Below are 16815 nucleotides of genomic sequence, written 5' to 3' on the forward strand. Positions count from 1 at the left end.
CTCCCAAGCTGGCATTACTAGAAATTCATCGAGGACAGTCTGAAGAGTGATGCCTGCAGATTCCAGGAGGTAATCAATTGGACGAAGGATTGCCAAACTGCGCCACCAGCAGCTGGCAAGCGTGCTGAAGAAGGCAGTGTGGCACGAGCTTCGTCGGCGTCGGTTTCCGATAAATCGCCCCTCAACGCCCTCCAAATCCCGGCCGAGTCTACGGTGGTGGATGAGCCCATCCAGGAGACCCTCCACAGTGGGCATCAACCGTGCCTGGACGATATACCGTGCACCCTGAGCAGCAGGCCCCATAGCCACTGGCCATAGTTTTATTCCCTGCTTCCGGCCCGCGACAAACCACGCACTATCAGAAACCTCGGCGTTCTCTTCTATGTGTTCCAAGCGGTCCGCCCGGCATTGCTCGCGGCCACCTAAACCCAGGAACCGCCGAGCTGTAAAGGGCCTGCATGCGAGTATGCAAAGCCACCGCCCAGCTGTGCGTCGCGGGCAGAAGCAATGCCAATCGAATCGTCCGCTCATAGTTAGTCAAGTACGTCAGAATCTGCTGTCGTATTACGAGTCCTGGAGAGACTACAGGGAGGATATCGCTGGAATTTACAATTCCGCGCATGAGACCCAGGGGATACTCTCACTTTTAAGGCACTCTGTTGCCAGTAGATCTCTTCACCTGAATCCATGTGGGGCCGGTTCTTTCAATACCTGCATCATTAATTCGCAAAGCTCTCCAGCAGCAGATGAGGCAGAGAGGCTACCAGTAGACGGCATTCTTCTCTGTCTGCCCGGCCTTGTTAGCCGCACTGGCACCGAGAATGACTGCCTTTCCTTGTTCCTTCCTCTGTGACGGGGCTTTTGACGTCCGCTACAATTCAACGGGCCCCATACTCGTCGTACGGATTCCAGGAGGGTTGTGCGCACGCGTTAACTGCAGAGAGTCACATCGTATACAGACGGTCCTGGTGCTCCAACACTAAACGGACCGGGGACAAACGAGACGTTCAGGCCTTTCCTCTTCTCGAGTACGCATGCGGTCATTGGTGGGAGCATTTCAGCCCGGCGACGATGGTAGAGCACTTTCGATTAGCTCCTGTGGCTCTGGAGTTCCTACGCTCAGAAAAATACCAGAAGGATTTCAGGAGTATGTATTCTCAAGCGAATGATTAACCATACGGTCCATTACCCTTAAGCCTTGCAGTTGCACTAGCTGCTTTAGGAAGAAAATAAGCGTATAGTAGGCGCAAATCATTCAAGAGAATACATTGATCTTTTGCCTGGCGCTATAGTAGCATAAAGGTTTCATCTGCGAGGTAGCTGAGGCGCTATGACGTACATTCCCGGTATGAGAGGCGCACACTGGTGGACGGAGCTTGATAGTCGTTCACTAACTGGCTAAGGCTAATGACTCTAACCTATATCAATACATAACTAGTCTTAAAAGTCGCAGATTTCATAAGTGATAAATATTCAACTAGCTCTGATATCACAAAAAACAGCAGAGACGTTGACTTTGTTAAATCTAGGGTACTTAGGATTACTCTACCTGTGAATCCTCCTCCACAACTGTCCATTTGCGCGTGTCTACGCTCGAATAGGGCTGCTGAATTTGCTCAGTGGCACCAGAGTAGCTATACCATCAGCGAGGTAACCTTATGCAGGCCTTGCATCATAAGGATTGATCTAGAATATGACCTTGTTGAAAGAGATAACACAGTCCTACCAGTGGTACAATAGATTGGGGTACCATTGTCTGCAATGAAAGACCAAAAGTTGACATACTCTGTCAACGCCAGGGAGTAGTTCCAAGTGCATGACATTCTGATGCTCCTTTCAACAAACAGATTGTCGCAGACTAGTTTGCAAGGTGAAAGGTGTTATATGGAGGAAATCGCATGAAAAAATATTTCTAATTGTAAAGTGGTTCTGCGCGTGAGGATTTTCTCGACATTCATGGATGGAGACTTCAAAGTTTTATAGGAGGACGCGAAAACAACACTGGTATTGCTGCCCAGGGGTAATCTAGAGCAATATGAGTGTTCACCAAATAAGCCACAGTCATCAGCCTAGGAAATTTCTCCCTGGCATCTCCGCGGGAAGAGAGTGGGGGGGCTGGGTGGGAGAAGTTTGTGTATATAGCACTGCCTTGGGCATTAAGAATCTCATGATACGCCAAGGGCATACAATAGAGTAGATAGACTCCGACTTCACCTTGACCAGTGGTGGGAAATACTGATGAACGGTGAGTAGAGACCGATTGGGTGGTAGAGCTATGCGGCTGAAAGCCTAGGCTCTGACACAGGTACAAATTCGCGATGACCCTTATCATGTCTTACCACAATGTCGGTCTTTTGACACGGAAAATACAAAGGAATACCAAATAAGGGAAGAGTACAACCCAGCCAGCTTCAAGCTTCAATGCACTCTGTGAAAGACCTGCAGGGCGTCCATACCTCAATGAATGCGTCCAATGGAGGCTGTGACTGGGAAGTGAATGCTTTAAATCCAATTTCAAGAACATAAGAGGCAAGGTTGCCGGCGATTAGCAAACTGCAAGACTGCCTAAGCCCTGCCTGAGAGCAATCTCCAACCAAAAAGAGAAAAACAAAAAAAAAAGAAGAGGGGAAACGAAAAGAAAATCATCCATCAAATTAACTTTTGGGAGAGTGTTCCTAGTTTGGTTCTAACTGCCGGTGAATTAATAGTCTTTCGGCACTAGACCAAATGTCTGGCGTAAAGCTTGCTACGAACCTAACGCCGAAATGGAAAGCATAAATGACAGTCAGGGTTTTCATGACAAGCTGTGGTCTGTTCGCGCAAAATAGAGTTCAGCACGGCCCTGTTAAGGAATCTTCTATGTACTCCAAAATTCCATGAGATCCACATGCTGATGTGAAGTGCCGGTCTGTCCTCTCCACGTGCACTGCCTGAGCCAACCAGTTGGTGCGCTACTGTATACTATAGGTAGACTTTGAAAATATACCTGGGAATTATTGGGGGATTTCCAGGAACAAGATCACGCACTGTAGGCGAGCATTTCTATTTGCAGGACTGCACTACCTCTCCCAATGTATAAGTAGAGTCGTAACGGTCGAGTGTTTTTAGTAGCCTTTTCTTTTATCAGAGATAGACTTAATACAAAACATCTAAGTACTGACTCAAAATGCGAAGATCATTTGTCAGCCTCCTTAGCAGTCTTGCACTTTGTGCACCTTCTGGTATGTATCAACATCATCTATATAATTCAGTTCCTCCCTTTGTACAAAGCTGATTTATGAAAAGTTTCTGCTGGTTTTAACAAGCCCTTCCGTTTCTGCCAACTCGGCGATATCCAGATTGGTTTTGGCCTTGATGKATGGCAAAATGATACTTACCGTATGGGTTTGGCTGCCCAACAAGTCAACACAGAGGATTTCGACTTTTGCATTGCTGTGGGTGATTTAACTAATGATAGGTCAGTTTTCTACGCTTCCAGATGCATAATAGTGAGGTGGCCCTCCCAGAATCTAGGCTAAAAGCAAATTGCAGACACGACTACCAGATCCAAGCTTTCCAGAATACATTCCCCCAATTCAAGAAGCCCGTCCATCTTCTCCCTGGAAATCACGATATCAGCAATGTTGCGACCCTTGAGCAATTTATCAGGGACTACAATGTCAGCGATCACAGCTCCTTCAGTCACCAGGGATATCGCTTCGTGCTCCTAGACTCAGTCACCTTGATCAGCAATCTCACTGAGTTTGAGAGCTATACCGCTGCAGAGTGGGCTTGGTTTGAGAACCAGCTCGAAGCCGCACACCATGCAAAGGAAGAGATCATTGTCGCGCACCATCATCTCCCGTTTGAATTCACTGAGGATGAGGCTGACGCATACTGGACCTTTCCCAACCGCGTGCGTGGCAGGTACCTCAGTCTCATCAAGCAGTATAATGTGCATCATATCCTTGTTGGTCATCGTCATGAGACTAAAAACATTTATGCTTCTGACAAGTCATTTACCATCTACGTTGTTGCGGGTACGGCCAGGTTCTTTGATGACAACGGGTTTGGAATCAACTATTTCAACATCAGTGGAGAGACTTCAAGCAAGGATGTGACGCAGGAGTATGTCCATCTTAAGGGGATTACTCATATGAAGAGGTCAGAGGGTTTACCTAATGGATGCCCTGATATTTTTGCACATTAATTAAGAGGGGAGTTGAGTATTGCAGACACTGGTAGGAAAACGTTACATGTTTTCGCACCAACTGTTATTAGCTATGGGGAGATTTAGCAGGGTTGACAGGCATAATTGCTTGCAATGGAGATAGTCAAATTCCTTTACCTTATCCAGGTATTGTCCCAGCAATACCAAAGGGTGTTAGCAAAAAATAGTCGAGCTATCTATTTTGATTTTCGCATGCGGCTGCAGCTTGCGACAGAAGGGCTGGAAGAAGTGCTTCGAAACGCAAAAGTTCTGCAACCTATTGTACCTCCTGGGAAAAGGACGTTTGTATCAATCAAGAGACTGACATCGATGGTCAATTCTGTTCCTGATTTCTCCAGGCTTCTAGATTACAGATGTAATTCCAGGCTTTGATAATTGCTTCCTGACTCTGGGCTTGGTGCGGGTTTCCCTGTTACTTAGTTCTTTCCTTACTGTAACCCTAATGGGCATATATCAATTCAAACCTCGAAATGTACTATAGTGAGCGTGCTCACTTGCGTTTGTTCTATTCGTTACTTCTAACCGACCCCTACTACATTAGCGGTTAGTACGGATATTGAATTGTTTACTATCGAAAACAAATTCTCATATCCAGGAGTTATAATAATTTTGTCCTTACAAAGGCCTAAAGTCCCTAAGGATCAGCCGAAAAGGTACCCCTAACGCATATGCCTAAACCAGCATCAACGCCACACATTTGATTACGTTCAGAGGATTTATTTATTAGGCTGATTCGGCAATGGTCTTGCTTCTGGCGAAGTGATTTCCAGCTGTCCTCTAGTTTTTGCGCGGTTTCCAATGTATTATCTATTTTAGTCTGTAGCACGGTTACTCACGTGTTGGATGGCGCAATAATTTGGCTCCTCTTGAATCAAATGGAGCTAACCGTGTCAGCCTGCCGAAGGTGGTTGGCACAACTCTTTAATATTAGAAAAAGATTGAGATTGTACGTATGCCCGACGGGGGGCTAGAGCTCTATCAGGTTAGCGCCTAAGCCCCCACAGTTCCCAGTTCAGAGACAACACATGTCTCCGGAGTCAAGAACCTGGCATCCAGTAAGCCTTAAAGATATATATATGGAAGCTGGGCATGATTGATCATAGGGGTCAATCATAGTAGGTCTTTTGCCTAAGTGGTTAACCTTTTGCAGTCCAGCGCAAGGTTCTCACACATCCCGTCTTCGATTTCTGTTAATAATAATGGTATCAATAATAATTATAATAATGCAGACTATTATAAAGATCATATTCCCCTGTCTAGATACTTTAGCTATATTCCTTATATTAGCAACTTCTCCCTTATTAACTCTAAATAATAATACAAGCATGAACTTAAACATAAGCCCAAGAGCAATAACTAGAAATAGAGGGGATTAATTATACATAATATAAGCCTGAAGGTCACTTCTAGGTAGGCCATAGCTCCAGCCCTAGGGTAAAGCTGTTTAGGTACCCCCCTAAGGATAGTTTCTATATCCTAGATAACTATTTCAGCGAATCAGTGTAGAACTAGACTTCCTTAGACTTAACTAGTTTAATAATACTAAACACCCATCCAAGTCAGATCCTAATTAAGAAGTAAACGAGAACATATACTATAACTAGAGTTAATTACTGTTCTTCTTTTCTTAAGCATGGACTAGAGTATCTGAAGCTACCGATGGCTATCTCTAAGTAGGCTAGCCAGCTGGAGGTGGTATATAGGCTTTGTATATAACATTGGGTAATATAGGAGCTATAGGGGCAGTATAGATCCATAGTGTATATAATATAAGGAATAGTATAGATGGATTAAAAAGTTGGGGGGTATCTTCCACACTGACCCTAAGGACTGTACCTATCTTAATCTTCCTTGATGACAAAAGTACATAGTATAGGTTGTGCATGCCTATAACAGTGTCATCATATAGTAATAGACTATGTTCATATTATACATACTGAAATATCTTTACTTCTAAAGAAAGTCTTCTAGATATCTTATACTCCTTAAGACAAAGCTAGTAAAAAGTTATATACTGTCTTCACATGGCCTATACACAGAGGTACCAACCGAGTAAGATCAACTCCTGATAATGACCCGCACGCCTTTACTGCCTACCTTAGGAAATGGAAGAAATAACTCATGTGCCATGGTCACATCCTCGACTGTCGTCTCGAACAGTTCAAACTTCACTTCCCGGAAAACTTTGGAGATAGCTAACAGCATTTCGGATTTGGCCAAGCTTAAGACGTCAGTATACCTTAAAGTCATTCTCATCAGATCGGAAAAACGTACTTCATCCCGATGCACTGCCTAGACCCTTTGCTAAATGCAACCATGTATTTCTCAAGGTGTTTTCTGGTGTCAATGTCCAGCCATCTTTCTGGCATGAAGCGGTGCGAGTCTGGAAAGACGGATTCATTATGGTGCATAAATACACTGGTCATTCCGACTGGAGTCTGCTCTTCGTCAGTAGTTGTCCGTAAATTTCCAGGTGGGCACACCCACCCCCGGTGGAATGGTCCATTCCTTGTAATGTAATGCCCTGTCTGGTGCAATCCTTGGTAATCGAGAGCTGATCCCGTAAGATAACCTGAAACAGTATGCTTAGCAATATTGCGAACTTGATCCTAGCTGAACCTACCTGAGACCCTCAAGTATGACTCCGTTCTGCGTGTCATGTTAGAGAAAGAGACGACCAGTTTCCAACTGGTACTGAAACTCACCAAGTACGGCATTTGCTCGAGCTGCAGCAATGAAGCTGTCTGACTGGGATCCAACCTCTGGAGCTCATCCAGCAACCTTTGCAAAAGCTCCGGTTTGTCAAGTAAGTGAAAAGTAATCCAGGTCAACGCCTTGGCCGTCGTCTCCGCACCAGCAGCCACGACAATCAGCATCTCCTGAGAGAGCCGTTCCGCGCTCTTCTCGGAGGGCGGCAGGTCACTTTTCAAGACTTCATGGAAAAACGCAGGGTGAGCGGGTGTATTATTTGCCGATTTCCCCGGTTCCTCATTCTCGCTCTCGATGATGGATTGAATCAAGTTCGCGCATCGCTGCTGAAAGCTGAAGAACAATCCCATCCCCGCGTCCACCCGTGCGACCCAACTCTTCGGGAGACATTTCATAACAGAATGTAGCCAGGGGAACGGCTTGAAAAATACTCCAGCCTTGGCAATTCCACTGAGCGTTTCGCACCACTGTGGCATGAAGTCGGGGGAATCAAGGTAATGAAACTCCTGACCCGCGACATACTCAGAGACAATATCAGTCGTGAAGCAGGTGTACGCATGCTGAATGACAATCGGCCTCCCAGTATTCTGGAGCTCCTTGAGTCTCTTGCAGAGTTTATCAGCCAAAGCCTGAATCTTCGGTTCATGTCGCCGAATCCGCGCCAGAGAAAAGAATGGATTCATGCTCGCCCTTAGGAGGCGATGGCGCGAATGTTCGACGGCCGAGAAGGCGGCCTTCGGCTGTCCGAATTGGCGGACGTAGTATTCATATTTGTTCCGGGGACTGTCGCGCGAGTACAGCACTTCGTAGTACTCGGGATCGTCGATGTGGAGCTCATAGGGGCTAATTCGTACGATTGGTCCTGATCACCTGGATTAATCATGTTCCTGTTTTGCCGTTCGTTGAGACCAACCGTATTTCCGGTGCATTCGAGCAATCTCAAAAGTAAATTGGCCATGAAGGAGGGTATCAAAATAAAACTCGTACCACAGGGTGAGGGCAGCGAGCTTAGGGCCTGGAAAGTGGGCGATTGGGGAGAGCCATAGGCGATAGATGGCGAGAAGCAGAAGGTATGCTGCACCCACGAGGTCAGCGGCCCAGAAGGGATGCGTGTATAAGAGAAGAAATACTTCCATAACCCTTGGAGCAAATAGTGTATTGTCAACTTCTCTTCTTTTGGTTGTTAGTGAGTACGTCGAGTAGATTTTCACACTGCCGGTTGCATATTTATGGCCGCCATTTCTGCGCTCAGTTGTTAGGTCAGGCCCACCGTCCTTGTTCTTTCTGCTGGTTCCTTTCAAATACGAATCCTTGCGTCGATCGTCGAGATCGTCCCGATAGCTACCAGGTTGGGTTTTATGCCAAAACATATGGCGTCTCGCGTGTTGCCGCTCTGCACATAAATTGCCGAAATGCTCGATGGTCCCATGTGGTATTAGGGCCAAAGATCTACCTCTCGTACCGATATCAAAAATATTCGACGCTGTCTATCATTCAATTATTGCATTCATCGATCATATTTCTTCTTTCCAAGGGAATCTTCGAGGCAGTTCTGCAGTCACCATTCTCTACAAGCGGAGAACTAAAACTATCCGGTTCCATGGAATGTTAGTATCCACTTGCCCTAACCTTACCTCTATCTGGTAACATCCGACACGAAGTCATCCCGAGATGAATAAGATCTTCACGAGTGGCTTGAGTGGCTTACTTAGGTGAGGTTATCTACAAGTTTCGTGCCCTTCACTCGCCTATTTAATCCTCCTTAGACAAACGCGCGATTTGCGGGTTATTTATCCGGCGTGGCAGACGCTGTAGAATGACGCCGTGCAGATAGGTGAAGCGGGATGGAGTCGCCAGATTTGTTGATGATCTCTTAACATGAGAAATGTGGCTATAAGGGAGAGCCTCCCACTTGTTGTCGGTGAGAGGTAATGTCTTCATCCTTCTCAATCACAACGTCTTCCAGAATAATGAGCCCATCAATACAAATGCCGTCGTTTGCCAACGACCCGAAAACCAAATTTTTCATGCCCATTTCCCATATTTATGATCCTATCCAGACCTCTAACGACAGCGCCTTGGATCGCGGTTTGTTTGCTTTCCTCGAAGCAACCAATGGCAACGAGTACCCCAATTCTATTCCACTCTCCCCCTCGATAATGGGTATCCCTTGGCCCAGCAAGTTTCCTGACTGCCGTCAATGCAAGCACTGGGAAACGGCAGAACGCATGACGAAAGAGCTCCTCCATGCTATCTATCAGAACTACAAGCAGGCACCGCAGGATGACGGCAAACTCCCCATCGATTTACGAAAAGCCTCTACCAATAAACGAGCACTCAAAGAGAGAGAGCTGATAGCCACGGCCGTCAAATCCACAGCTTACATGTTTCCCGACGCCAGTCCCGTCAGAGCGGGAATGATAGCGCAGTCTATGCTGCTTATCTTCTTGCACGATGGTGAGTATAGCTGACATCCCTAATGTAGTATGGGGTGCTCATAACTTGCCTTTTCCTGTCGCAGATGTCGTCGAAGAGTCCCCGGTGGACGCAGTAAGATCTATCACCTTCCTGCCAATCACGCACCTCTCTCACGACCTACCTTAGGGCTCTACAATCACAGACGCCATCATGGCCCCCTGGATCGGCACCCAGGATGAAAGCGCACAGCATCCTCTGCACGGCTTCTTAAAAGCAGTCATCGACGAAGAACCCATTCTAGGGAAAAATCTCCTCGACGGGGCGTTCGCCTGGATCAAACACACAAAAGGCTACCAATCAATCCCACCTACCGTTTTCGATTCCCTGAGGAATTATCTGGACTATCGAGCTGTAGATATCGGGCGCGAGTAAGGCTTACGAAACATGTCTAATGTCTCCGAAACCGGACTGACAGCAGCAAGATTACTCCTCGCGCAAGCCGCATTCGCATGCAATGCCCACCTGTCCGAACCGGAAATGAAAGTCTTCGATAAGCTCATCGGTCTCTATTCCGACCACATCTCTCTAACCAACGACCTGTACTCGTTCGACAAGGAATACAATGATCATTGCAGAACCGGTGCGGTCCTTATCAACGCGGTTGATGTCGTGCGGAAGGTCCACCGAGTCTCCGAGTCCATAGCAAAGCAGCTCGTTCGCGAATCTATTCTCGAAATGGAAACTGAGTTTTCCGAGGAATTCAAAAGATTGAAGCTGTCGGGGGAGCTGTCTGAGGGTCAGCAACGGTTTGTGGAAGCGTTGACTCTGTGTCTTGTTGGACACATCTTTTACTCGGCGACATCGGGTCGATATGGGGGTGCAACTGCTGCTCGTTAAGGCTCGTGGTATTTGGCATCATTTTGATGTATATAGATAACTTTTTATATAGATAGAATTAGACCAAGCGTTGTCTTACAGGCACTTCTCTTCACTCAGGGGAATGGCTACAAATATAAGTGTTGCCTATATAGTCTGGTGCTGCAACCCTACTTGCACAACTGACAATCTGTTGCCAGATCTCTCAGTGCTCTTTCTCATCAGCACTAGAGACCGGAATGTAGACAACACCAGGTGCCTTAATATTAATCAGCTCTGCATCACCATTCCAGAAGTAGTCAAGCTGTTAGCCGTACTGGCTAGTAGTAGTCTTTACGTCTATCCTTCAATATTCTTAACGTCAAGATAGTGGCCATGGGTCAACTGGACGATAAGAACCAGACATTCCCAACCTTGATCTGGTGCATAGTATTGTACATAGGATTATGAACATACAGATTCATACCATTAGCAGCTTGAATGACGCAGTCCAAATAAACCTATGTTCTTCAACGCACATGTAGCAATGAACCTCAACTTTTTGCAATGAACGCTACAAAGACACCACCTCCTATCTAACAACCAGGTATGCCGCTACTATCCTTGCACAGATATTCAACCCATCAAGGCCAATTACTAGTAGTCATAGTATAGCCCGGAACAGTAAGTCAGCAAGGAACAGGCCAAAGTCCTTGATGGACACAAAATACACCGTCTTTTGCAGCACTTAAGCTCCTCCGCCGCTATGTAAAATTACTGGAGGAACACCCCACACTCACTACCCTAAAAGAGATTGCTTCTTTCTGACCTATGTTTATCCTACTTCCCAATCAACCTAACCACCCAAACGGCTCTATGACCCTAAACTGGGGATTATAAACTTGACGGTTAAGAAAAGAGGTCGTTAAACCTCACTAAGTTTTTCCACCTTACTATACCTTGAACCCTATTAAGCTCTAAGTTTACCCTAGATATCCTGAGATGTTCAGACTTTCCCAAGACTCTGGTTGCTGGAAAGCTTGCGGGAAAGGTAACGATCCGTATGGTGGGGCCGTTGCTAGCCGTGGCCCGGTATTAACAGCCAATTGTGTGAAATCTTTGTGGATTTCAAGACGTCTAACTCCAATGCAAATAGTATCTAGAGCTTATCCTCGAGGTGGATGGCTCCTGCAGGCTTGAGAGAGCAGGTTAAATGTTAAATGTACACTCCCCGACCTATCATCACTTGCTCCTTAGTGATTCATTATTTTCTCCTCTTCCTTTTGATAATGAAACTCCAGCTAGAAACTGAGCAGTGAGACAGCATATCATTAGAAGAAGATCTTAACTAAGTTGAGATATTCCAGTAATGCAGAGACTGGGCGTTTCGAAGAGTAAATATAAGTTTACAATTTACTAAGTATAGAGTTCAAGCTATATAGCTACTACAACCGCTATCATAATGAAAACATAGGAAAAACAATCCCAGTCGAACCCCTCGCATCGAAGCGCACTTCCAACTAATCCAACCTATCAACCGATTCAGAGACAGAATTACCCACAACTCAGAAAGCGAAAAAACGCCCCAACAATTACTGGGCCCTACGTAACTTCCCGATAGCAGTCTTGGCGAACGCACGGAATGACCACTCTTTCGCGTCGTCCGTATACCCGAATTCCAACACCTAGTATGCCACTAGCACAAACCCGACCAGAGGATAGAAGTAGAAAAATAGACCCAAAAGCGATCATTGCCCGGCCCATAGGGTGCAACCATATTGAAGATCGAGGCGGTATGGGCGAGTGGGATCAACAGCAAGCCCAGGACAGTCAGGGTTTTGGTGCTTTTGGCGGCGCGGAGCGAGCGTTCGGTGGCTTGCACCGACAGCTGCTGCTCCTGAAAGCCTGGCGATTGCCAGAGATGCTCGCAAGACCGGTAATGGCGCTATTGAGACGTCCAATTCGGTAGTGGAGTTCTTTGAATCTTCGCAAAAGATATTGGAAATCAGCAGCACGCTCCTCCGCGCCGTGGGCTATCGGCCCCGCTGGGAATTCCAAGGGCACATGCAGTTGTAGCATTATGGCCTCTAGATGGTCTCTGCATTCGCCGAGGCGTCGGTCCCACGACTGGATATCGCTCCACTGCTCCTCGACTGCGGAAATGGCAAAGATTGATAGGTCGCGCTGGCGGGAGAGGTTCCACTGGACCACCTCAATTGTCTCTCGTAGGTAATTTGCGAGTTGCGTACAGTGACTCGCCACAATCCTCTCGAGGAACATGCGAACAGACATCGGATTATCTAGATCCAAAACATGCTGTAGCTGCGCAGGTAGAAACACATATCCTCGAGGAAGGACGACCGGGGTGGCCCCGAGCAGCGCCTGAGGTGTTCATGGTGGGACATAAAGTCCACATAACCTCCGTGATAGGGTGTCGTTTTGACCTCGTGCGATATCCTGTTTGAATAATCATCTCGCAGCCTCTCAATGGGAGGATCGCAGATAATGAGACCTTCTAACATTAGTCAAAGACCGTATCAACATTAAAAATGCTGCAGTCCATGCTAACTCACAGTCCCAACCAGCGTCTGAGTCGTTCCCCCTGCACCAAAAGGAGCATTTTTGTCTCGCAACGCCAACGGGGGAGAGCTTGCCCATGACTCTGGTGATGCCGATATGTCGCCCCGTATGGTCGCAGAAGTTCCGGAAACTCGTTGGCGGGGGCGAGAAGACCAGTGGTTCATGGTACTTGAGCGAGATGTGTTCCTTCGAGCGGATCGTGGATACCAGGAAAGGCATGCCTCCGGCCTCGCCTGTAGGTCGGTCATCGAAAGCAACGAGCCTCTCATGGTCCAGAAATACTGATGGGTGGAGGCGAAAATGACCCCCAAACGCTTCCACAAATTCTGGAGCTAGACCTTCGAGTATATAGATTGATCTCTGCGGTTCTCCAGAGGGACGACGTAGATAATTCCGGAGACGAGACGCACTTACAAACGCGATCGGGTCTTCGATGGAGTTGTCCGGCCTGAGGCGAAGGGCAATGGCACTTGATCTATTGTATGACCCGGCAGGCTTACCAGCGGCGGGATACACATTCCAGTGGATTAGTCGAGGATCAGCGCTCCGCATTCGTTTTGAGAGTTCCCAGTAATTATCCGCCATGGGAGGAAGGGTATCATCACAACATGCCATGACATGCCCGTCGCAGAGATTGACTTGCTAGACGATTGTTGCTTGAAGCTTTTGTCTCTGATCTTACCAAACGAAGGAGTGAGAATTTTATGTTCTGTTCAGTACATTCACACTACCTAAGTGAGTGGGAAGGTGATTCGAGGAGATTAACAGGACCAGGGCAGCCGCTCGGTCACCCCAGTGGATTTTGTCCCCAGGGTAGGTGTCAAGGCATAGCCTTGTGGATGGCTGAAAGGCTACAGTATGTTTATTCTATCAGTTAATGGCGCTGACACGTCCCTCTGTTCATTCTGATAGCGTATTACCCTCTCTTTTGTCCACCACTAGGTTAGAAGAAAATCTCTGGTTTGACATGTCTTCATGTAGTATGATATGATAGGACACTCCCCGTTCGGCGCCATTCGAAACTGCATAAGAAAAGCATAGACCTATCGGAGCTGATGGATCTTTATAATATCGGATCACATTCAGATCAAGGAGACGAGGACTGTCACTTCCTGCCCAGAGCCAGCGTCCGAAAAGTACCTCACCAGTATATCAAACCTTCATCTGTACCCAGTAGTATACCTATAATTACCACACAAATTTAGTAAACATAGATCGGCTAACAGACGCAAAAAGAAGAAAGGACGCGCTAGGGGCTGGGGTTGATAGCATTCAGACGCTCGAATTCACTGCTTATGATGATTTATCCAATAGCTTCCATTCTGAGCGTTAGTTGATCATTGTGTGCCACAGTCACAAAGTATCAACCAATAGGCAGGTGTGTGAGGCAGCCTTGTCAGAACACACAGCTGATTACCCCTCCTCCCTTCCTACCCTCATAACTCTTCCTTGACATCCTCTGTACGCCGTCAGATCCCTCTCGATTTTGCATTCGTGAGTTCCCTGAGGCTTGGCTAATTATGTCCTGTTTCTCTTTTTGAAACGATGGCCTTGACACACGATGTCTACACTGTCGCGTGGATATGCGCCCTACCGTTGGAGATGGCAGCGGCGAGCGTCATGCTGGATAAGACCCACAATCTCCTGCCTAAACCTTCCACTGATCCGAACGCATACGTCCTCGGTGAATTGAACGGCCACTATATAGTGATTGCCTGTCTACCAGATGGCATATATGGAACCATATCTGCTTCCACAGTCATGGCTCACATGGTCTCGACCTTCCCACGGCTCCAGTTTGGCCTGATGGTGGGAATCGGAGGAGGCGTACCTAGTACCAGTCATGACATCCGGCTGGGTGATGTGGTCGTCAGCAAGCCAGTTGGAAGATACAGCGGAGTGATCCAATATGACTACGGCAAGGCAGTTCAAGGCGGACAATTCGAGCCGACAGGCGCGTTAAACAAACCACCACAGACTCTCCTGACACATGTGGCTCACCTTGAGTCGAGGCAAATGATTAGAAGAGAGGATGCTATTTCGACAATGGTGCAGGATGTACTGGATCGAAATGCTGATATGAAAGCCCGATTTTCGCCCCCGAATCAGCAGTCTGATTATCTATTTCGTTCCTCCTATCGCCATGCCGACCCAAAAGGCAACTGTGAGAAGTGCGACAAAGACCAATTAGTCAGCCGAATGCCGCGTACAACCAACACACCTCATATCCACTATGGGCTGATCGCATCTGGAGACCAAGTGATGAAGGACTCTGAAACTCGAGATCGTCTCGCTCGACAGCATGGCATACTCTCTTTTGAGATGGAGGCAGCAGGCCTTATGGATGGGCTTCCGACATTGGTGATCAGGGGGATATGCGACTACTGCGACTCTCATAAACAGAAAGAGTGGCAGGGATATGCGGCTTTGACAGCAGCTGCCTATGCGAAATGGTTGTTGTCAGCCATGCCCGTCTCTGGCATGAATCAGGGCTTGACAAAGAACAACAGCAGAATGGGTCACTACATGGTCCCACTGGGAAGGAATCCGCGATTCGTTGGTCGTCAGAACGAAATCACCAGACTGGAAGAGTTAATTACGATGAAAGGCGGCCCCAGAAAGGTTGCAGTTACAGGTTTAGGAGGGGTTGGAAAAACGCAAGTGGCCCTGGAGCTTGCATATCGCATACGGGATCAAGATAAGGAGCGCTCAATATTCTGGGTCGCATGCACTAGCTACGAGGTGTTTGAGCAGACTTACCTGAATATGGCGCAAGCTCTTGGACTTCACACTGCGAAGCCGGCAGAAGTCAAAGGACAAGTTGCAAGATACCTCAGCTCCGAGCATGCTGGGAAGTGGCTTCTGATTTTTGACAGTGCTGACGATGTGGACATGTGGCTGTCAGATGATGGCGCAGGTCCAACTCTTGAAGACTTTCTCCCTCAGAGTGAACTAGGCCACATTCTATTCACTACAAGGAACAGGCAACTTGCTGTGGAGCTAACATCCTCCAATATCATTCCTATTCCAGATGTGGATAAGCACACTGCATTAAAAATTCTCGAAAGGTCACTAGTAGATAAGGGTCTGCTTCAGGATCATCCCACAGCAGTTGCCATTCTGGACAAACTGGCGTTTCTGCCCTTGGCAATCACGCAGGCATCGGCATACATTAATAAAAATGGTCTGAGCCTGTCCACCTACTCTGCGCTTCTCCACGAACATGAACCAGAGGTAGTGGAACTCCTGAGCGAGGACTTCAATGATGAAGGACGCTATAAGGATCTCCAGAACCCAGTGATCACCACATGGTTGATCTCATTCAAACAGATTCAACTCCAGAATCAACTGGCAGCTGACCTCCTATCATTCATGGCCTGTATCAACCCACGAAACATCCCTCAATCCCTTCTTCCTATGCCAGCATCCAGGAAAGGCAGCATTGACGCCTTGGGACTGCTGAATGCATATTCTTTTATCAACAGTCAAGATACAAGCATAAATCTACACAGACTAGTGCATATTGCGGCAAGGAACTGGCTAAAGAAGAATGCGCTGTTTAGTCACTGGATCCAGAGGGCCGCTGATCAGATGCGCAAAGTGTTCCCGAAGGATCACCATACAAATCGAGGACTCTGGCGAGAATACCTCCCACATGCACTATCCCTTGCATATGAAGGCGAATTCACAGCACATTGGAAAGAGTATATGGATTTGATTAAGAAGATTGCAGACTGCCTTTACAGGGATGGAAGATGGCATGAAGCAGAGGTGCTATACACCGACCTAATCAAGATCAAACAGGAGGAAACTGGGCCCAATCATCCCTCTACTCTCACTAGTATGGGATACTTGACATCAACCTACCTGAATCAGGGACGATGGGATGAAGCTGAGAAGCTAGCATTGCAAGTATTAGAGCTAAGGAAGACTGTGCTAGGGGCTGAACATCCTGATACTCTCAATGGGATGGTAGACTTGACAGTAACCTACTGGAAGCAGGGACGATGGAATGAAGCTGAGAAGCTAGGGGTGCAAGTATT

The 16815-nt window shown here is 47.2% G+C and overlaps 5 protein-coding genes across 5 annotated transcripts in view; 3 read left to right on the plus strand and 2 right to left on the minus strand.

Moving 5' to 3' along the window:
• Positions 1–3380: 3380 nt before the first annotated feature.
• On the plus strand, positions 3381–4189 carry Asppvi_011135 (metallophosphoesterase family protein; the record flags this gene model as incomplete). Its single annotated transcript, XM_043306970.1, has 2 exons — positions 3381–3457; positions 3532–4189. 2 exons carry the CDS (start codon positions 3381–3383, stop codon positions 4187–4189), a joined length of 735 nt encoding a protein of 244 aa, XP_043162905.1.
• Positions 4190–6268: 2079 nt separating this feature from the next.
• On the minus strand, positions 6269–8289 carry Asppvi_011136 (cytochrome P450; the record flags this gene model as incomplete). The annotated part of the gene is made up of 6 exons (XM_043306971.1): positions 6269–6431; positions 6485–6648; positions 6698–6782; positions 6834–6859; positions 6916–7781; positions 7833–8289. The coding sequence occupies 6 exons, from the start codon at positions 8287–8289 to the stop codon at positions 6269–6271; spliced, it is 1761 nt and encodes a 586-aa protein (XP_043162906.1).
• A 618-nt stretch (positions 8290–8907) lies between these two features.
• Asppvi_011137 (terpene synthase family protein) lies at positions 8908–10234 on the plus strand (the record flags this gene model as incomplete). Its single annotated transcript, XM_043306972.1, has 4 exons — positions 8908–9376; positions 9441–9469; positions 9524–9765; positions 9820–10234. 4 exons carry the CDS (start codon positions 8908–8910, stop codon positions 10232–10234), a joined length of 1155 nt encoding a protein of 384 aa, XP_043162907.1.
• Positions 10235–12022: 1788 nt separating this feature from the next.
• On the minus strand, positions 12023–13357 carry Asppvi_011138 (uncharacterized protein; the record flags this gene model as incomplete). Its single annotated transcript, XM_043306973.1, has 3 exons — positions 12023–12574; positions 12637–12704; positions 12766–13357. 3 exons carry the CDS (start codon positions 13355–13357, stop codon positions 12023–12025), a joined length of 1212 nt encoding a protein of 403 aa, XP_043162908.1.
• Positions 13358–14317: 960 nt separating this feature from the next.
• Positions 14318–16815, plus strand: part of Asppvi_011139 (uncharacterized protein) — a gene marked incomplete at both ends in the record, with an annotated part of 3425 nt that continues 927 nt past the window's right edge. Inside the window, one exon of the mRNA XM_043306974.1 lies at positions 14318–16613. Coding sequence (XP_043162909.1) covers positions 14318–16613 — 2296 coding nt within the window. The remainder of the gene's footprint in view (positions 16614–16815) is intronic.

This window comes from Aspergillus pseudoviridinutans (genome assembly GCF_018340605.1).
Source record: "Aspergillus pseudoviridinutans IFM 55266 DNA, scaffold_9, whole genome shotgun sequence".
NCBI lineage: Eukaryota > Fungi > Ascomycota > Eurotiomycetes > Eurotiales > Aspergillaceae > Aspergillus > Aspergillus pseudoviridinutans.